The 22,199-nt window shown below is 44.5% G+C and overlaps 2 protein-coding genes across 4 annotated transcripts in view; one reads left to right on the top strand and one right to left on the bottom strand.

Moving 5' to 3' along the window:
* The first annotated feature begins 261 nt into the window (after positions 1–261).
* LOC109898147 (transmembrane protein 125-like) lies at positions 262–12,713 on the top strand. Of its 3 annotated transcripts, XM_020492973.2 has the most exons (3): positions 262–730; positions 4,573–4,850; positions 7,087–12,713. In XM_020492973.2, the coding sequence occupies exon 3, from the start codon at positions 7,383–7,385 to the stop codon at positions 8,061–8,063; it is 681 nt and encodes a 226-aa protein (XP_020348562.1). In that variant the 5' UTR covers positions 262–730; positions 4,573–4,850; positions 7,087–7,382; the 3' UTR covers positions 8,064–12,713. The 3 variants fall into 3 exon arrangements, with proteins under 3 accessions (XP_020348562.1, XP_020348563.1, XP_031689555.1); XM_020492974.2 differs by lacking the exon at positions 4,573–4,850; XM_031833695.1 differs by lacking the exons at positions 262–730; positions 4,573–4,850 and adding an exon at positions 4,857–5,842.
* A 1,938-nt stretch (positions 12,714–14,651) lies between these two features.
* The window catches only part of LOC109898148 (AP-1 complex subunit mu-1-like), a 33,114-nt gene continuing 25,566 nt past the window's right edge, over positions 14,652–22,199 (bottom strand). The window contains exons 7-12 of the mRNA XM_020492976.2: positions 20,111–20,253; positions 19,941–20,012; positions 19,377–19,535; positions 16,995–17,120; positions 16,759–16,834; positions 14,652–16,049 (exon numbers count right to left, since the gene is read on the bottom strand). Of these exons, the coding sequence (XP_020348565.1) occupies positions 16,027–16,049; positions 16,759–16,834; positions 16,995–17,120; positions 19,377–19,535; positions 19,941–20,012; positions 20,111–20,253 (599 nt within the window). The 3' untranslated portion in view covers positions 14,652–16,026. The remainder of the gene's footprint in view (positions 16,050–16,758; positions 16,835–16,994; positions 17,121–19,376; positions 19,536–19,940; positions 20,013–20,110; positions 20,254–22,199) is intronic.

The raw sequence follows: 22,199 nt of genomic DNA on the forward strand, positions 1-22,199 counted from the left end.
GTTAATCCCAAACAGTCTACACCATATTGATTCAATATTTTATAGGCTTGTCAGTAGCCTATTTGTGTTTTGATTGATGCATGTGGTGTGCATATTTAACGGGGCTGCCCGGTGAAATGGTATTCCTTCTTATTACAGCCATAATAATGGGATATGGCAAAAACGATATGCCTGTCATTCTCTGGCCCTGAAAAAGTATTGGGAAAATCCTATTTTGTCTGTTTGCTCCGTGCTATCTCAACCGTGCACACCCCCCTTCATGAGATGTGGTTATAATTCCAGCCTAGAGCGCGGGCTTTCCTCGTGGGACGTCGGCGAAAGGTCGCGCGCTGCACTGTAGCCCAACTGCATACGTGGAGTGTGTCTGAAAGTGTAGCCCGATCAGCTCTCGCCTCCCAAACGGAGTCGCTGCGGCGTCTTGTGACCAGACCTGCAACAGGGATAGTCCACTCAACCTGAGCACTGTTCCGGGAGCGAGAGGCACACACTTTCATCACCCTCAGTGGCTCCACAACGCAGAAAGGTAGTCTAGTCAGAGTTGTGCGTTGATTATCGAGACGAGACGGTTTCAAACAGTTTCGGCACGCACCAGATTAGCCGCGGCATATGGTTGGGAATTGGAAATAGCTCCCGGCGCACGAGCGCAGATCTGTGTGTGGAGCGGTTCCGTTTCACGCCACTGAGAAACGGGGATTAAGAGCGACAGGGAACGTGTCAGCAGCACGGACAGGTAAATAACGTACTGAATATAAATGCCAGACAGACGGTGAATGAATCGCACAGTCGTTTAGATCAAATTACCAGTCAAATTACCAAAAGCACGCTGTAACTTTCTATTATAATATGAATCCATCCACCTCTTTTTAGTTTCTTTCTGGGCTACTTAATTGAAGTAGGTAGTCAGACCACTGCATAGACGAGCCTATTTCCCATTTTTAAAATGTCCAGTTAGAGGTGAAGGAGTTCATCATTTGACTGTTATTTAGCTTTAATGACAGCCTAAGGAAATGTGTTACTGTATGTTTATTGAAATGTCTACCATGTCACCATTCTCATGAGACAATTATCACAGAGTCGGCTACATCGGAGAGTTGGCTCACTGCAGTTGCAACACATTGAATTCAAATAACCCGAACCCCCCCCCCCCCCATAAAGGTATTTCTAAAATATTTCATCATGGTTATTGGCTGTTTGATATAAGGTTTAATTATTAGTACATTAACAAATATGCCAGACTGGAATAGCTGAATAAATATGAACCTTTTTATTGACCGGGTGGAACAGGACTGAATTGTCTTGTGTGTTTTGACTTAAGTGAACCAGGAAGTAGCCTATACTGTAACTTGTTTCTGTCAATATCACATCCCACCCTAACCTTTGGACCACAGTGTTAGTGTTGTCCTCCAACCTCTGAACACTGTTATGATGTAGCTGTGTCATGGATGATGACTCCACTTTTATAAAGCTACCATACAAAGCAAAGGTCAATGCGTGCTTGTGTATGGCAGGGAGAAACAGAGAGAATGAGAGAGAGAATAGTAAGTGAACGGGTGATGTTTAAGAAGAGTGCGGGTCCATGTACAGTGGATGTCGGAAGTTTACGTACACCTCGGCCAAATACATTTAAACTCTGTTTTTCACAATTCCTGACATTTTATCCTAGTAAAAATTCCCTGTCTTAGGTCAGTTAGGATCACCACTTTATTTTAAGAATGTGAAATGTCAGAATAATAGTAGAGTGATTTATTTCCGCTTTTATTTCTTTCATCACATTCCCAGTGGGTCAGAAGTTTACATACACTCAATTAGTATTTGGTAGCATTGCCTTTAAATGGTTTAACTTGGGTCAAATGTTTTGGGTAGCCTTCCACAAGCTTCCCACAATAAGTTGGGTGAATTTTGGCCCATTCCTCCTGACAGAGCTGGTGTAACTGAGTCAGGTTTGTGGGCCTCCTTGCTCATGTTTTTTCAGTTCTGCCCACAAATTTTCTATGGGATTGAGGTCAGGGCTTTGTGATGGCCACTCCAATACTTTGACTTTGTTGTCCATAAGCCATTTTGCCACGACTTTGGAAGTATGCTTGGGGTCATTGTTTGGGGTCATTTTGAAGACCCATTTGTGAGCAAGCTTTAACTTCCTGACTAATGTCTTGAGATGTTGCTTCAATATATCCACATAATTTTCCTTCTCATGATGCCATCTATTTTGTGAAGTGCACCAGGTCCTCCTGCAGCAAAGCACCCCCACAACATGATGCTGCCACCCCCGCGCTTCACAATTGGGATGGTGTTTTTCGGCTTGCAAGCCTCCCCTTTTTCCTCCAAACATAACAATGGTCATTATGGCCAAACAGTTCTATTTTTGTTTCATCAGACCAGAGGACATTTCTCCAAAAAGTACGATCTTTGTCCCCATGTGCAGTTACAAACCGTAGTCTGTCTTTTTTAATGGCGGTTTTGGAGCAGTGGCTTCTTCCTTGCTGAACGGCCTTTCAGGTTAAGTCGATATAGGACTTGTTTTACTGTGGCTAAAGATACTTTTGTACCTCTTTTGCACTTTTCGCAACAAAGTACGTTCATCTCTAGGAGACAGAACGCGTCTCCTTCCTGAGCGGTATAGTGGCTGTGTGGTCCCATGGTGTTTATACTTGCGTACTATTGTTTGTACAGATGAACGTGGTACTTTCAGGTGTTTGGAAATTGCTCCCAAGGATGAACCAGACTTGTGGAGGTCTACACATTTTTTTCTGATGTGTTGGCTGATTTCTTTTTATTTTCCCATGATGTCAAGCAAAGAGGCACTGAGTTTGAAGGTAGGCCTTGGAATACATCCACAGGTACACCTCCAATTGACTCAGTTATGTCAATTAGCCTATCAGAAGCTTCTAAAGCCATGACATAATTATCTGGAATTTTCCAAGCTGTTCAAAGGTACAGTCAACTTAGTGTATGTGAACTTCTGACCCACTGGAATTGTGATACAGTGAATTATAAGTGAAATAATATGTCTGTAAACAAAAAATTACTTGTGTCATGCACAAAGTAAATGTCCTAACCGACTTGCCAAAACTATAGTTTGTTAACAAGAAATTTGTGGAGTGGTTGAAAAACAAATTTTAATGACTCCAACCTAAGTGTATGTAAACTTCCGACTTCAACTGTATGTGTGCGTGTCACAGATGTACAGTACCAGATTTGCACACTCTTGGCATTCTCCAGGTTCATGAGGCAATCACCTGGAATGTATTTCAATTAACAGGTGTGCCTTGTTAAAAGTTCATTTGTGGAATTTCTTTCCTTCTTAATGTGTTTGAGCCAATCAGTGGTACTTTGAAGAATCTCAAATATATAATACATTTATTTGTTTAACACTTTTTTTAGTTAACACATTTTGAATCATGTAGTATTTCATAGTTTTGATGTCGTCACTATAATAAAATGTAGAAAATAGTTAAAATGAACGAAAAACCCTTGAATGAGTAGGTGTGTCCAAACCGACTGGTACTATATGTGTATGACACAGATTGTGTTCTGGCTTGTGCTGTGTTAGGTAGGTTGCAGCCTGGAACCCTGTGAGGATCAGGTTGTAGGTTAGTCTCCTGTTTCCCAGAGCAGGGAGATGTAAATATGCTGAAGGCTGCCTCTAAACCCACACAGCGACACCGAGATAAAAAAAATTAAAATTAAAAAAAAGGAAAAGTTGAACAAAAAAAACCATAAGTAAACCAGTTTCCTTTCCTGCAGAGTGGAGCAAGGCAAGGGAGACAAGACGCGAGTGCATGTTAATTGGTGATTTGATTAGTGGTTTAATATTGCAGCTGTGCTCAGTACAGGCATACTGGGGCCATGGACTCAAACTCCCTGTGTTATCAGGCAGGCCGTTAGGAGAAAGCAACGCAGAAAGAGAGAGGAAACAGTCTGCATCCTAGGATAGAAATGCTGTTCAGAACACTTTTCAGAATCGGGGTAGGATTATGATGGGGCATACGGTTATCGTGTGCTTGTGTTCTGTTGTTTCTCCATCCAGTTTTGAGAAGAGCTAGAGCCAGGTGTCTGAGACCAGCAGGCTGGAAATACCAGTGTTTTATGTTTGTACGAGTCTCTTGACAGTCTCCAATTAAAATAGCATCAAAGCAAATTTGGGATGGTGAGATTAAACCTAACTGAATCGAACCTGCCCTCCCAAACCTCGCTACATCTCTCTATCGCCCTTCCTCTCTCATTGCCGACTGAAGGCATCCTGGGTCTGATGGTCTGATGTCTAAGGAGGACACAGTGACAAGGAGATCGAGACACAGGCAGTGAGTCAGCCCATTGTCCCCTCACTGTGCCTAGCCACAGAGAGGGTCCCCAGGCCCCCGACTGGAAAGTGACAGGAACAGAGACACGGCCTGAATAAAGAACCATTCACAACCTCTTTCTCCCACTCCATCTCTCTCTCTCTCCTTCCCTCTCCTTCTCTCTGTGTACTTACTAACCTCTCCCCTCCCTCTCATCTCTCCCTCACTCTCTCCCTCAAACCCTCATTGTCTCTTTTCCCCTCTCTCCACCCACCACGCCACCTCTACCCAGAACATCCCATCCTCATCCCCAGACGCCTGCCTGCCGCCAGCCCCTAGCAGCACCAGCCTCACAGCCTCCCGGCCCCCATGGCACTTGGCACTGATTCCCACCACAAGGACAGATGGTGCCAACCCTGACCCCACTCCTCGCCCGTGGGGGACCACACCGCCACAGAGAGACCGCCCATTGACAGGAACAGGAAGAGGGAGCTCCGTCGCCACGGCAACTCCTAGCCCCACATCCTCTCCAAGGGCCTCAGATAAACACATTCACACAGCAGGACCTCGGTGAGTTCCCTGTTTTGTTTGTCTCCGGCTAATTTGTGCCTTTGAGATTTCACCACCATCAGACTTCTTCTTTAGGCGTTCCATTCCATGCCTGTTTAGACTGTATGAGAATGTGCTCATGGACCAGGACCAGTGCAGGAGTACGACATTAGTTTGCTGAAAGCCAGTGAAACTTCATCCTGTCTGGGACTTCTCCTCTTTCCCTCCTGGCTGGCCTGGCCTCTCAGGCCTGGATGAATTATTAAACAGACTCCACAGCCAAGCTCAGGCTCAGTGCTGCTGGGAGCTCTATAGGCCTCTTTAAACCCTTGCTGATTGAAGGGATCGGAGTCACGGGGTCATAGGTCAAACGACACTGCAAAGAGAAAAGAGGTAGAAGCAGTTTCTGCCGTTTAACTGCAGATCAAAGCAAAACCTCTGCAACTCTCTGGCTCCCTTGACTCTCCTCTTCTCCAGACAGAAGTCAAACAACCACAATTCTGTTTATTCTTTACTGGACATTATTATTATATTGAACCCATTAATACTTGATCTACAGACTGATTACCATATAATGGCCGACTCCTATATTAAAAAAATAAAAAAGGGAATAGCACTTCAACATAAAATTAGACACTAATGGCTTGGTGGGATGAATTCAGCAGGGCCAAATAACAGAGGAGGGAATACGGTGTCCCTAAAGCATAGCAGGTAATTGGAGAAAAGCACAGCTTCTCTGTCGAGCCGACCGACAGACTGACCTTCAGGCGAAAACTCGGAACCAAAAAGGCATGAACTGACTGATTTTTCAAGGCTTACGGTTATCTCTGGGATTTCATTATCACAGAGAACATTTGCATAACTGAAATATGCTGCACTGCACTCAACTACCATCAACATTGTTGGATGCAGACGTTTGGGAGAAGCCATTGTCTGCACCTGTCTGCTAGACTATACGGAAGAGAGACTACAGTAGAGCGCAGGGAGAGAAAACAGAGGAGCAGATGATAAAGGTATTTATATTGAGGTCAGTGTAATCTGGGTGATATGATGGAGAGGTCAGCTGTGATAAGAGAGAAGGCAGAAAGGCTTAGAGAGAGGGGGGGGGGGGGTAGAATGTGTACAGGTGTGTGAGTGAGTGCATGCGAGAGAGAGAGCGGTGTGTGAGGTGTAGGTGTATTGTTTTTGTCCAGCTCATATTCTACCTTAATTACTGCCTTCTATTCCTGTTCTGTCAGTTGCATCAGATCCAAACCTGCTGGGATTTAATTAGTGACTCAACAACACTCACACACACTGTACACCTCTCTCCCACACACTGCACACCATGTTCTCACACAGTACACACACACACACACACACACACACACACACACACACACACACACACACACACACACACACACACACACACACACTGTGTACACCCTGTACACACATCCACCTCACAGTTATGAACTGAAACCACGTCGAACATAGGGAGTCCAACACAATGCGCTCTGTGTAATTAAGTATCCCTTCACTTCACACCTCATGTGAACGCCTTGTCTCAGTATGATAGTCCCTGTGTGTTGGTGATGAGGGCTCATCACACCCTGCTGCTGTTCAGCTCCGGCAGACCGGTCGTGTTTGTGTAAGCAGGCCTGCCGCTCTGCGCTCGCCTCGCGCTCCTGACTTTGATAGTAAACACGCTGACAGGCTTTTAAAGACAAGCTGTCTGCGGCGTAACCTTGAGAGTCGCTGGGACTACAGGGACAGCTTATTGATGAAGGGATGAATACTTCGGCCCCTTTGTCGCTTGCGCCGCTATCTTAGAAACATCACCCCCAGGGGGAATAAACAAGAGGTTGCTTTGCTCACAACACGGAGGACGAGACCTGGGTTACTACACATAGCTACAGGGTGCTGGTCTGCATGCACAGGAGGAGTGAACTGTAAAGATGACAGGCCATGGTATGAGAGGGAGAGAAAGGTGCGGAATAGAAAGTGTGTGTGTTGTTTGTTCGATTAGCCTCTGATAGTGGTCTCACCTGATTGCCTCTGTACACATTTGCGGAGTGAGAATGAGGGGGTTTCAGGTTGCCATTTCAGCAGTATGGTTTCAGTCAGTCCAAACACCTCTCTCTGCAGGCTACCTCTGTTTATATGGCAGGAGCTCTACTGTTTACAGCTGCTGTAAAGATGGCATATGCCGCAGTGTGTGTGTGCGTGCATGTTAGCAGGTGGCTCTTATCTTCCCTGTCTCTCCTCTCCCCAGGTATCTATCAGGCTCCATCCTGGTCCCATAGCTCTGAGGGTTCAGTGACGGGCTGTCCTCTCAGGCTGCAGTGGATTACATGAGGGAACCTGTGATCCACAAATAATACCTGTAATCCAGTGAGAAGGAACTGTGATCCGGAGAGAGGCCCAGTGATCGATCCACCAAGGGCTGCTGTGATTCACTGAGGACTGAGAGCTTCAGAGAGAAGGAACTATGACCCGGCACTGAGCGTACCAGTGGTCCAGGTTGTGTTCTGCCGTGCCGAGCGTGGCCGTCAGGCTGGGAGAATCAGGATGCCAGAGCTGGAGGACTTCCCCCCGATGCGGGATGACCAGCCGGCTGGTCCTGACCCGGACCAGATCCAGCGCAGCATACTGGACGAGCAGGTCGAGCTGTGGTGGTTCCGCGACCCGGCCAAGTCTCTGCTGTGCTACGCCGTCGCCGTCCTACTCATCCTGGGCTGCGGCCTGGGAGGCATACTCCTCCTCTCCACCACGACCAGCTTCTCTAGTGACTGGCGCATGGGAGCGGGCATGGCTCTGTGTCTCTTAGCCCTGGCCGTCCTCCTCAAACAGCTTCTGAGCTCCGCCGTGCAGGACATGAACTGCGTCCGCAGCCGGAGGCGGATCGATATCCTGAAGAGCGGAGGGCTGTCGGATCTGCTAGTGGTTCTCATCACAGGGCTGTGTCTGGTGGTCTGTGGGGCCGTACTGCTGAAGCTGGCACTAGGACACCACATGCCCAAGCCCGGTGTAGCCCTTAATGATATGTACATCTCTGGGGTGGTGTTGTTAGCTGGAGGGGGGTCAGCGGTGGTGGGGGTGGGAGTGTACACGGGGGTGGTGTTCCTGTTGGAGAGGACGTGGCCAGGACAGAGGTTCAGGGATAGGGCCATGGGGGTGTTCACTATCTCTGGACGACACATGGACCAGGGTAGGAGGGAGACCACCTCTAGCTTGGCTAACCTCATCTGACCTGACCACCAGAGACATGGCATGGGATAGGTAGCCCGAAACAGCAGATGACCGCAACACTCATATGGCCCAGATCTTATCCATATATGGGCACTGGGGAGGGTTGGAATTTATTGGTCCACTCTGGCTTGAGATAGGTGGGCTTAGTTGCTGGGCCCCATTTGGTGTGAACGTGGGCCACATCCACCTTGCTGTCTGGGAGGGACCAATGGACATCACATATGAAGATGGAATTTGAGCAAAGTGGCTGCCTTTGGAGCAACTAAGTATCAATTCAATTTTGCAGGTCCATGAATTGCAATATGGGATAGAGAGCTGTGTCTACACAACATGTGCTATTTTAATGATTCAAGCATTGGCCATCCTTGGATAATTACTTATGAGATGGAACCCCAGCAGAGCACTACTCTCTATAATGTGAAATAAACAGAATGACAGTGACACAGACACTGGTCCCGGACACAGAACAAAGATTAAGATTCATAATGTGTCTAATCTAATAGTATCATCCACTACAAAGCAGTTGGTGAAAAAGCTGCTGTATGGAATAATCATATCATAGAATAATGTAAACAGGTTACTCTATGAAGTGATTTCCTGATAAATGTCACATTTTGTCACCTTTTTATGTCACAGGTTTACAGCTGTGATGGGTAGTCAAAGACCTTGCAACTCTACGAAGAATCTGAAGAGAATGCCATTGTCGCCTGGTTGAATGGTACAATATGGTTTAATTGAACAAAGCATCTGTGTGTTTGCGTGTGTGTCTGGCCCTCGCAACTCCTTATCAGGCAGTACATGTGAGCTGCCTGTCGCTCAGAGACAATAGGGGTCACTGAGGCGGCCATTGTTGTTGTACCGACGGCCGGCCAGGCCAATGGACAATGGGCAGGCTGTGGATCGTAAGGGGTTGGCGTCGCCCAGTACGGCTTTCCCTTACCCCACCCTCTAACACACACACACACACACAGCAGCGGCGGCAGCGACTGTGGCTGTAATCCCTCATTGACAAGGGACTGTTCTCTGACCTGAAGTCTCTCTCTGTCTCTGCTGTGCAATGCTATGCAGAACATGCTCTTTAGGTGGTGGTGCCAAGTAGGTTTGTGCATTCATGACAGAGAGTGTGAGAGATGACCACCATGAAACAGTGATGGGAGAGGAAGCGAGAAAGAGAAAACAGTACAATATAGTGACACGAGAGAAACCGGACGAGAAAGAGAGACCGAGCTAAACCCTCAGGTGCAGTCCACCTTTTAGGCCATAGGGGGTTCATACTCACAAACGTGTACTTAAACTGGCAGTTTAGACCTTAGGTTTAAAATGTCTATCTGCTAGCTTTTCTCATAGGCAAACCTGGCACAATTGGCCATCTGGCTACCATGAGTCATTTGTATAGTGAACAAAAATATAAAACGCAACATGTAAAGTGAAATAAAAATAAAAGATGACCCCAAGTTTTCCATACACATAGAAAGCTTATTTCTCTCAAAGTTTGTGCACAAATTTGTTTACATCCCTGTTAGTGACCATTTCTCCAGGTGAGGCATATCAAGAAGCTGTTAATTTAGCATGATAATTACACAGGTGCACTTTTTGCTGGGGACAACAAAAGGCAACTCTAAAATGTGCAGTTTTGTCACACAACACAATGCCACGGATGTCTCAAGTTTTGAGGGAGTGTGCAATTGCCATGCTGACTGTAGGAATGTCCACCAGAGAAGTTGCCAGATCATTTAATGTTCATTTCTCTACCATAAGCTGCCTTTAATGTCGTTTTAGAGAATATGGCAGTAAGCCTAACTGGCCTTACAACCGCAGACCGTGTGTAACCACGCCAGCCCAGGACCTCCACATCCAGCTTCTTCACCTGCGCGATTGTCTGAGACCAGCCACCCGGGACAGCTGATGGGTTTGCACAACCAAATAATTTCTGCACAAACTGTCAGAAAACGTCTCAGGGAAGCTCATCTGCATGCTCGTTGTCCTCACCAGGGTCTTGACCAAATTGCAGTTCAGCGTCGTAACCGACGTCAGTGGACAAATGTTCACCTTCGATGGCTACTGGCACGCTGGAGAAGTGTGCTCTTCACGGATGAATCCCAGTTTCAACTGTACTGGACAGATGTCATACAGCGTGTACGGCGTCGTGTGGGCGATTGGTTTGCCGATGTCAGGATTTTTTTCTCTCCCGGTGCTAAGGGGGGGGGGGGGCTTGACCAATACGTGGGGGTGCTAAGAACATTTTCAGGACTATTTACAAGTGCATTTATTCCTGACAATTGTGCATTGGTAATAATGTTTCGGATGAAATGGCTATCACAAGGTCAGAAATGAAATGACGAATATCAAAAGTGCAGCCACAACGAGAAGTGCAATGCATTTTGCCGATGCCTGTTAACTGTGCACACACTTGTAAAACGAACTGCCTATCAGCACAATCTTAGTGATTATATTTCTATTGCAAACAAAAATAACTTGTAGGCCGATGACATACATGCGTCCGGCTGTGCATTGGTTATAATGTTACCAATTAAATGAAAGGAAGAATATACACACTGCAGCCACAATGAGAAGTGTGTTGACCCTATGCCTGTCAACTTTGCCCACATGGTGTAAAACGAGCTGGTTGTCATCACAATCTTAGCTATTTCTATTGCAAACATACTTGTAGGCCGACTGGCCGACAATATGCATGCATCTTCTTGTTCCATCCAGATCCAGATCAGCGCGGTTCCCACCACCGGACAGGCGCGCTCTGTCAATGAATAAAAGGTCTTTCAGTTACTCCCCAAGTGTTTGTTCTATAGAAGGACGATACGACGATACGTTGTTGAGTCTATAATCTTCTGCACATCCAGGGCCTTGGTTCTTTCTGCGTGTATGGACAGGCAGGCAAGCTTGCTGAGTCAAGGGTTTGCCCAGTATTTCATTCTGTATATCATGATGCGTGTACTTAGCATTTCTAGGATTATCTGAGATTTTCTTTGTTGAATTTGCCTCTGACCTGTGAAAGATCAAAGAAGTTTCCCTCTCTGTGAAAGTCCCTGGTATGCAGTAAAACGCAATGACTCCACAACTGCTCTCATATATTCTCTGTTCTCTGACTATTTTCGAACGGCCATCACTTAGAGCATGGCATATTGTTGAGCCAGACTCTTTCTGAATAGTCCACTCATTCCCATGCTGTCATTCCATATTTATGCTCCAAACTAGCATTGTGTGTCTTGAACAAACTTGTGGCCTTCTTCCAGTTCTGGTAGCCATCGTGGGTAAATGCTGTCTTCTCTCCACCATAGTTTCCTGGATGTTTAAAATGGCGGCATGCAAAGCAGAAAGAGAATATTCCAGCCATTTGTAATCCTCACACCATCTACGATTTGAAGTAGCGATCCTGCTGTCCAACTTTTGTGGCTGGATAATGCCGAAGAAGAGGGCACCTTGGTTCTTCAACAGGTGGAGGGAGCGGTGGCTGTGCTAACAGTGCAGCTAACGGTGGCATTGGAGCAGCTAGCAGTGACAAACTGCTCTGGTGCTCCCTCACGTCGTGGCTCACAATTTTTTTCTCTTTTCTTATCCCCCTCTTCTTCAGCCCCCTCAGACAGGGTCTGGATTTTCATTTTCTATCCGCACTCTTCTCTTGATCAGAAAACAGTCCATCGCAACAGGGCGAGATGGGTGACTAGCTAGCTAGCTAGAAGTTAGCACACACCAGACACACGTCATAGGGGACACGAGCACACACCCAGGGATCGGATTGGAACAGAATCTCTGGTTATTAACTTTGACATATTTCTTTATTTAAAAAAATGTAATAAATACTAATGCTTTTGAGGGAGCTTAACTGGGACTATGCAGATTTGTGATGTAGCTATAACCTCCCCTAGCCCCGGTGTAGCTCCGTGCTTGGTCAACATCGTGAACGGAGTTTCTCTTGGTGGGGTTATGGTATGGGCAAACATAAACTACGGACAATGAATACAATTGCATTTTATCGATGGCAATTTGAGTGCACAGAGATACCGCGACGAGATCCTGAGGTTCATTGTCGTGCCATTCATATGCCGCCATCACCTCATATTTCAGCATTATAATGCACTGCCCCATGTTGCAAGGATCTGTACACAATTCCTGGAAGCTGAAAATGTCCCAGTTTTTCCATGGCCTGCATACTCACCAGATAAGTGAGCATGTTTGGGATGCTCTGGATCGATCTATACGACAGAGTGTTCTCACCAATATCCAGCAAATTCACACAGCCATTGAAGAGGAGTGGGACGACATTCCACAGGCCACAATCAACAGCCTGATCAACTCTATGCGAAGGAGATGTGTTGTGCTGCATGAGGCAAATGGTGGTCACACCAGATACTGACTGGTCTTCTGATCCATGCCCCTACTTTTTTTAAAGGTACAGTATCTGTGACCAACAGATGCATATCTGTATTCCCAGTAATGTGAAATCCATAAATTAGGGCCTAATGAATTTATTTGAATTGACTGATTCCCTTATGAACTGAAACTTTGAAATTGTTGCATGTTGCATTTATATTTTTGTTCAGTGTTTGTTCGGTAACAAAATAAATAATCTAAAAATGGTAGAGACACGATCCAATTGCATTTCTTATTAAACTAGGTCAACTTGGCCACGTTCCCCTTGGTCTGTTTTTATTTTTAAATTTTTTATTTCACCTTTATTTAACCAGGTAGGCTAGTTGAGAACAAGTTCTCATTTACAACTGCGACCTGGCCAAGATAAAGCATAGCAGTGTGAACAGACAACACAGAGTTACACATGGTAAACAATTAACAAGTCAATAACACAGTAGAAAAAAAAGAGTCTATATACATTGTGTGCAAAAGGCATGAGGAGGTAGGCGAATAATTACAATTTCGCAGATTAACACTGGAGTGATAAATGATCAGATGGTCATGTACAGGTAGAGATACTGGTGTGCAAAAGAGAAGAAAAGTAAATAAATATAAACAGTATGGGGATGAGGTAGGTAAATTGGGTGGGCTATTTACCGATAGACTATGTACAGCTGCAGCGATCGGTTCGCTGCTCAGATAGCAGATGTTTGAAGTTGGTGAGGGAGATAAGTCTCCAACTTCAGCAATTTTTGCAATTCGTTCCAGTCACAGGCAGCAGAGAACTGGAATGAAAGGCGGCCAAATGAGGTGTTGGCTTTAGGGATGATCAGTGAGATACACCTGCTGGAGCGTGTGCTACGGGTGGGTTTTGCCATCGTGACCAGTGAACTGAGATAAGGCGGAGCTTTACCTAGCATGGACTTGTAGATGACCTGGAGCCAGTGGTAACAAGTAAAGTGTGCCAGTATTTGCATGATGCATCTTTGACTTGGCTATTGACTTTTTTTTTACAGAAAGAAATATGTAGGAGGATTATACGTTTATATTCGTAGCTATTTTGTTTAAAAAAAGGTTGGTTTTGTCAAATACTGTACCTCTATTTTATGCTTTCACTGACTGGTGGTGCAGTCTGCTAAGGTGGTATGCTCAAAGTTTGGAGGATGAGACTGCTGAGAGTTCATATTTCACTGGTGGCAACAACAACAAAACAATGGGGGTGGGGGATAACGCTTCACTACTGGTCATCAAGTCAAATAACGTATATTTCACAAATTAATCATTATAAATTGTATATTAAACATTGTAGGTCTACATTTAGGCGTACATGTCCATGTAATGTAATATGATTATTAGGTCCTTGCAGTGTGTTTGTCTACTAGGCTGAAGAAAGATGTGGCTCCTTATTAAATTAATTCTTCATCTTAATATTCAAGGTGTTGTCTGCACTTCTACTCTCAACACACTACCACAAATGTAATTCTACATTTCAAAGGGACTTTTTTAAATGTGGGATTCTATAACCTTTGCTGCAAACTGGGTCAACTATCAGGAGGTAGATTTCCTACACTGAGATATTTGACCAGTCACTCACATACCAAGTTCCGTTGGACTTCTGTTAAAGGGATAGTTTGGGATTTTCCAATGAGGTCCTTCCCCAGAGTCAGATGCACTTCTGGATACCATGTCTGTCTGTGTGTGCAGTTTTGAAGGAAGTTGCGCACTTGCTAACTAGTTTTGGTGCAACGACAAAGTCTAGCTGTTCCTGTAAACTTCCGGTCATTGTGCTAAGCTAGTTAGCATTTTCTCGCGAAACTACCTCTAACTTTATACTGGACGCAGATACATAAAAATGGTATCCACACATTCACCTGACCCTGGGTAAGTAGATAAAGGGCTTCATGACCAAAATCGTGAACTACCCCTTTTAAGGACGCTTTTATGAAAAAGTGTTGGATCATGTCGAACTGCATCGACAATTTGAATTGGCTGATACGGAATTTGTTACCGGACATAATCATGCTGGTCATACTTAGCATAGTGGCTAATTGTGCCAGGTTTGCCTATGAGAATAGCTAATACCGAGACATTTTAAACCAAAGGTCTAAACCTCGGTTTAAGCAAAAGTTTAAGTATGGACCCAGGGGGTTCAGCTCGTCTGTCCCCATCTTTCAATTGATAAAATACAAATCTCACTGATAGACAAAAATAACTAGAAGAAAAAGTACAAAGACATTTATTTATTTATACATAGGTCCTTTTGCCTCCTATTGACTTACATATGGTTAATAAATAAGATATTGAGAGATTTGAAAAACACATGTACTAATCATTAAAACCCCACTGGAGAGAATATCTGAAAGAAAATCGTCATATTTGTTCTGTTCCTCAAACAACTATTTTACAAGGAAAGTGTAATATGGGATTTCATACAGTAGGGCCTACACACCGCAAACTCATGCACATAACAAATTGACTGTAGCGTCTAGTCTGGGCTGAACCTTTCAACTATATTCCTCTGGCAGAGGCCCAAGGCTGATATGAGGGGTTGGTGCCCAACAGACTACAGTAACTATACCAAACAACACCTGCTTTGGAAAAGTTGGGCGTTTTTTTTTTTTATGGAGAAAAATAAATAGAATATAAAACCATTAATTTTAACACATTTTGGCATACGATAGCCAGGCAAGGTCTTGTTCATACTGGTCCACCTGTATTTCTGGAGGGTTATTTATTTCTTTCATGTATTTTCCTCAAGTGATCTGTTCCCGCCAGGTAGATAAACTACTTCCTTGTCAGTAAAGCAAAAAGAAAAATAATTCCTTCAGTCTTTTCCATATAGTTAGTTGTAAGCTGAGTGCAAATACAAAGATGGCAATATTGTTTATTTTGTATTACTTAGTAATCGGTGATCTGACCAGCTCGGTGTTCATTTCATGAGACTGAATGCTGTTACAGAACTGACCCCACGATAACATCAACTGACAACCACACCCACCAAATACAAGTTTATCAGTGCTGTGTAAAAGCCACGTTTCAATATTCACAGACTTTCAACCATGTCTCACACCCTGAATTCTTACGGTAAATTAAACACACTGTGCCTTGAGAATAAACAAACTATACAATTTTTACAACACGACCAATAGGGAAAAAACCCTACATTCATTACTCTATAAACTGAGAAAACATGTCTCCAGATGCTGTAAAACTTTTGCCATAGGTGACACATCAGTCGAGTTCTGAAGGGGAAACTATGGGAAGGTCTCAATTGCCTACTCCTCATGTCGTCTCTCCTTGTCTCCTTCTCAAACCCATTGGAGGAGATGGTCAGAGGGGTGGGACCTCTGGCTTCCTCATCCAATGGGGTTTGAGGAAATGACAGAGAGAGGACGAGAGGAGTATGCAATTGAGATCGTCACAGAGTCTTTACGGTACTCAATGTCTGCAGATCAGGGGCATGATGGCTGCCTGGTCCTTTTGGAGAGTGGTGAAAATTGTTACCCTTTCCTTGTCCTCTGCTGTCCCTCACTCCCAGGGAGCCAGAGAGAGGGGGAGGGAGTGAAGATCCATTCGTCTGGCAGCAGGCTTGCCCTTAGTTTGTCCGAAGTTGGTAATCTGCCAAAAGAGGGAGATGTAACAGTAATACATTAACACTGTTCTATGTATCATCACTTTGCCCCTGTACTGTGGCTGATCACATTAACGCTGTTAGCATCTAAACCCACAAAACTGGGGCTCGGCGTGCCTGTGGCTTCTGGAAATAAAAAGACAGCCTTTGACATGACTTCCGCTTTTGGATGTGAACAAGGCGACACATCTTAACTCCTCCAAATTTACTGGATTGGTTCAACAGTCAGAAAAGAACCTCCCCCTACATTTAAAAAAAAAATGGCGTCAAGACCAGTATGTCGGGGATCTCGTTTCATGCATTTGCTACGTTAGGTTAGAGTGACAGTGATCACATTGGGGTCAGTGGAGCAGTTATAAATGGCATTACAATAACCGCTTAGAACTCGCTTATGAATAAGTCAACACTGCCAGTGTAAGGTATCGGAGTGTGGTGCGCCTCTCTCTCCCTTCCTCTCACTCACTCTCCATCTCTCTCTGCCTCCATCCCTCTCTACCTCTGCTGATTACAGTGGAAAGGTGATAGTCACCTTGGCATGCAGAGCCAAGTGACACGGAGAACCTAATGGCACCAAGGCATAATTCCGATCCCCCATGCCCCAGCTTTATAAGGAGAGAGGTAATGGATATGAAAGCTGGGTTCACTACTGGGCCGTATAGTGCTGAGATAAGGAGTGTGTGTTTGTGTGTGTCTCACCTCCACTCTGTGTTATGTAGCGTACCCACGGTAACGCCTGATAGCCGCTCTTCTCAATGATCTTAAGATAGCGTACCTGAGGAGGAGCAAAGAACAGTTACATAAACGACACACACACACACACCACACATACTGGTGAGACTGCTCCTTCCAACCTGTATGCACTATTCAATGAAACTCGTGTGTCTCTACGAGGGTTCACGTTAACAGAGATAAAATGGGTTCGGTTAACTTACCTGGATACCAGATACAGTGAAATAGGGGATCTCAAAGTTGACAGTGATGGGCCTCTTCCCCTCCAACTCATCACTCTCCACACTAGGCAGCCCAAAGTGAGCCCTCATCATGTACTCCTTGCCTCCCTACACACAAAACGCACACGATGACACACTTTCATTGGGAAATTTGTGGCATTTCTCTCCAGTAGGTTTCTTTGTAACATACCTGATCTTAACAAAACAAAACTAGCTAGACTATACATACCTATACTTGTAAAACTCTCCTCACACCTGCACTGGGGCAGGATACATCTGCAGTTCACAGGACTGCCTTGTCCAATCAAGGTAAAGTAAACAACTACAGAGGTGACTTGGATGTCGTTAGTCACACATCGAACCCATTCCCCTACCACACATCACTATAACACCACTACACAGTTATTAAAACTGTCCGTGCGACTCTGTTGTTTTTCAAAGCCAGGAAGGATGTGGGTTTACAGCAGCAGAGAGAGCTGACAGTCATATGCTGAATGTAATGCTAATAGTCATGGGGTTGAGTGCAGTATCCTTATCGGTCTTTATCAATATGAAGTGTTGGGGCGTTTATATATTTCCTCTAAAGCCGTTATCAGTCATTACTTGGCTAACCTCCCCTGGGTTCGTCTGGTGGCAGTGTAAAAACATGTTATCTATAAATGTGCTGCTTCCTGTGAGAATACTGTATGTACTGCCTTCCGAGAATGGTAGGATGAGACTCTATTTTTACAATTTAGTTACCATTCAGTCGATAATTACACACAGGGTTGTTCCACTTCAAAAAGCTCACGAAAGAAAATAATGTTAGTGTTCCTCCAACATTATTTTGTTGAAATATAATTTGATCTCTAAGAAATGAAGTGAATTGATTGCATCCAAATTGGCCATTTTAATTTATAGGATTCATATAATATTTAATAAATATAGTACCTAACAGTCACTTTGGACAAAACTTTTTTTGACTAACAAAGAGTTAGATATGAGGAATCCAAAGGAATGGTCAATAGCCCCCCACGGACACCCTACGTCAATCCCACCCCAACAACGAGTAGATAGTATCAGTTCACTGTGTCTGACAGTAGTACGGAGCTGTGGCTCTGAGTATTGTTTCTTCATCCTATGTAATGTATTCCCAGTGAAATTTGTGACTTTAAAAAAAATCCTCTTTTCATTGAAGTTGTTAGGTTTATGCCCCATCCTAAATTCTGTTATTACCAGAATGTTAAAGGGATAGTTCACCCAATTTACAAAATTAAATTGGTTTCCTTACCCTTTAAGTAGTCTATTGACAAGGTATGAAAGTAACCCAGGCTTTGGTTTTGTTGGCCACTGTTTCAAATGCTAACATTTTTGCATTTGTGGCACAAATCCAATGCAAGTCAATGGTACCTATATCAGTAATTTCACGCTTCATGTTTAAATCATACTAAAGTATCTAAAAAATAAGTCAATGATGTTACTTATAGATTATTTGGAAATGAGGTGTGAAAATGCTAATATAGGTACCATTAACTTGCATTGGATTTGTCAGGAATACATACTTAGCATTTGAAACAGTGGCCAGGTAAACATAAACCAAAGCATGGGTTGCTGTTGTACCTTGTCCATAGAGGAAACCAATATGTCATTTTGTAATTTAAGCAAACTATCCCGTTAACATTAATAGTAGGAACAGCACCATCTTGTGGTCAGAACCTGGTATTATCAGGATGTAGGATGGGACATAAACCATATATACCAAATTCACTGAGAATACATTACATAGGATGAAGAAACAATATTCCAAGCTGCAGCTCCATACAACTTCTCAGACATAGAGAACTGATACTATCTACTCATTATTGGGTAGGGATTGGTGTGGGTGGGACTTTTAATAATTTCTTTGGAGTCCTCATTTTTTTTTTTTTAAGGTTTGGTCCAATCGACTGTAAGGTAATATATTTACTGAATATTATATGAACCCAATGAATGAAAATGGCCAATTTGAATGCAATCAATTCTTAATTTCTCAGAGATCAAATTATATTTCAACAAAATAATGTTGCAGGAATGCAAATCCTAACGAGAGAAACAATTTCAGAACAATCGGAGATGGTGGGTGTGATGGCTTCCTGAAAGGACATGGAATGACCCCATAGTATGGTAATGAAGAGTTACAACTGTTGTATAGCCCTTGTGTTACTCTTGGGTGAGCAAGGCTTGAACAAATAGCATCTAAAAACACATGGTGACTGTTACAATATCTATGATAATAGCAGAGGATGCATGAACAGGAATGCATCGACTGCCATCTGCAATAGGTTATTAGCATAGTAATGTTGAGTTCATCTCATGACGCTAGCTGTGTCCATGTAGGCTACTTACAGGGAAGGACTTGATGTTCCACTGCACCACGCTCTTCTCAGGAAGATACTTGCAGCTGCCTGTGCTCGTCTTGAATTTAGGCGAGTCGGCATCGCTGGGCACGGGTACCATGATGGCTACGTTGTTGGCGGTGGAGCGGCTCTTAAACTGACTCTTGGCCTGCAGGGTGGAGGGGAAAAGGTAAGGGTCACAGGGTTACCGACAAGGACGTGCAGTGACATAAAGAGGGGAAGGGGGGCAATTTATGGGGTAAAACCCGCTTTTACACTACAGCGATGATGACACAGTCATGAGGAAAGAAACACAGTCATGGACATGGAACGGAGGCTATTGTATGAAGAATTTCCTGTTCAGTTATTAACTTGCTATGAGTTTAAGGGTGAGGAAACAGTCCCAACCCAATGGTTTTCGCACATTGAAGCCAAAAATGGAAACAACATGGATCTGTGTCTATGTACTTAAGAGTCTGGGACTATGTACTTAAGAGAGGTCAGTGTTGGAGCTACTGGTGAAACACAGTAGATGTTGACAGTTTGACAGTGAATGATGGTGGACATCCTTTACCTTAACCTTGATCTCAACTCGGCTGTGGGAGAACTTCTCAATCACACTCTCGATCCATATAAGAGGCTTCACCTGTCACGGAAAGGAGAGGAGAGAGAGAAGGTCATCAGGTTAACATTGGGCAAGGGAGGGTGTGTGTGTGTGTGTGTGTGTGCATGTGTGTCACTGACCGTGGTGTTGAGGCGGTAGGACATGAGCTCACTCTCTCCGTCCGGGGGGATGAAGGAGATGGTTCGATCGTTCTCGAAGCGAGACAGACGGACACACTGATGGAACTGGACGTCTTCCAGCTCTACCGTCTTACTCTTCTCTCCTGATACGACACACAGGCAAGGAGGGGGCTATTGTACGCTATGTCCTAATACAGTCAACTCCTGAGAAGTGCAAAATCTCAACAGCAGTCCATAGCAGTTCACCAGTCCCAGTTCAAATACTGTACATTCCGCACACCTAATTTGCCTTGGATACTAACTTCAAAAAAAGGCTAATCTCCTGTATGTTCCACTGTCATCCTTCATGATTTGAAAACTCACAGTGACACTGGACACACACCACTGTGTCTTCTTCATAAGGACTCTATAAAGAGTTCCATCAATCAGCTCTTGCAAGGGAAAGCTTCGGGAGACCACTCTCTTCAGTAGTGGGCTAGAAAACAATGTCATGGCAATGTGGATGTGTGCCGTAGTGAGAAAGCCTAATGTTCTTGTTGTTTTCCCAGAGTAAATGGTCCAGCGGAGCTGCTGTTAAAAGCTCTTTATAATGAATCAGGGCCACTGGGCTTTCACTTAAATCCCCCCCATGAACCTAGAAAGAATAACCCTGTCCATACAGCAACGGCTGTATGGAAATGGACAGCCATCGACGGATGCACGTGACACCATTCATTCCTATGTGAAGACTAAACAGTGCACTGAATCCAAACTAAGTCGGTTAATAGTATGGATACAGAGAGCTAGAACACCGAGTCAAGTCTTTGGAGAGACCTGTTAAGACAGCTCAAATCCCGGCAGGTAAGCCCTTGGGAGCACTGGTCCACGACACAGGTATGATGTCCCATGTTGCATCATCACTGGGTAACTGTAGAAAGGTGAAAAAGGGAAGCATAGTCCTTTATGTTTTGGCTCGAAGGGGGTGTACACAGTCCCCTGTGGTTCAACCGAAAGGCTGTGCCACCTCCCTAACGAGGCAACAGAACACTCACGTATCCATATCAGATAGGAAATCCTGCGTTTTGATTTGTTTTCCCAATTTGAACTGTTTCAGCTCTCGTATATCTCTCATGTCTCATCTCTCCCAATCTACTTAAAATCTCTCCCTGTACGTTTCATCTGTTTGCTTTCCTCATACCCAGATTTGACTGTCCTCACTCTCCTGTCTCTTCCACAAAACTGTATGTAGTAATGGGCTCTGACCAGAAGAAGGAGATGTTTAACCCATGTCTGTTCACGCGTAGAAAGCCAGTCGCAACAGTAAACGTGACTTCACCTTGGGGGAAAAAAAACCCGCTTGTTAGTAATCAAACACACAAGCATTTGTGGTTGAAAGTTACCTTCGGTTTTGCAGTGGGGTGTCTCTTGAAAGGCATCCATACGTATGACGCGCGCAGACACAGATCAGTAAACATACAAATAAGAAAGATATTAAAGTGTGCGCCTCCTCCTCTGGTTATGGTACAATAGGGTGAGTGCAGAAGCCCACTTTAAATTCTCATGTTTATCTATTCATTGTTTGTCGGAGTAGTTTTCCTTTTCTGTTCCAGACATCCCACTCCACTTCCAGTCCGTGGGCAGCATGCACATGTGAGGAGCCGTCCAGGGGGCATCTTTCATCTGCCAACAGCAGCAGTAGCCTCGGGGAGGGATTAGCAATAGGGCTAGACCAAGGAAGAGTAATCCACCAGACGCCCCACAACCAGGGCACATGAGGGGTGAGAACAGGGACTGGGGCGGTGAAGGTGGGGGGTGTAGGTAGGGATGGGGAGCAGTGGAGTGGTGGGAGCAGGGATGGGGAGAGGAGGCAGGGGAAAGGGGGTGAGTTGGGCAGGATTGGGAGCACACTGAGATTTTGAAGGGTGAGGATTTGACCATGGGAGTGGAAGATAATTGTCCATGTTACCTATATTATGACCATCGCTCTCCAAGTCTGAAGAGTCAGATTATTTGGGTGGTGTCCGTTTACATACTTGTAGGATTGTGTTTGTACAGTTTGTGTACTTGTGTATGTGTGTGCGCACTGTAACGGAAAACAGTAATTGATATG

Source organism: Oncorhynchus kisutch, linkage group LG10 (genome assembly GCF_002021735.2).
Source record: "Oncorhynchus kisutch isolate 150728-3 linkage group LG10, Okis_V2, whole genome shotgun sequence".
In the NCBI taxonomy this organism is placed as follows: Eukaryota; Metazoa; Chordata; class Actinopteri; order Salmoniformes; family Salmonidae; genus Oncorhynchus; species Oncorhynchus kisutch.

Coding starts and splice junctions, on each gene's coding strand:
- LOC109898147 (XM_020492973.2), top strand. CDS start 7,383: ATGCCAGAGCTGGAGGACTTCCCCCCGATGCGGGATGACCAGCCGGCT.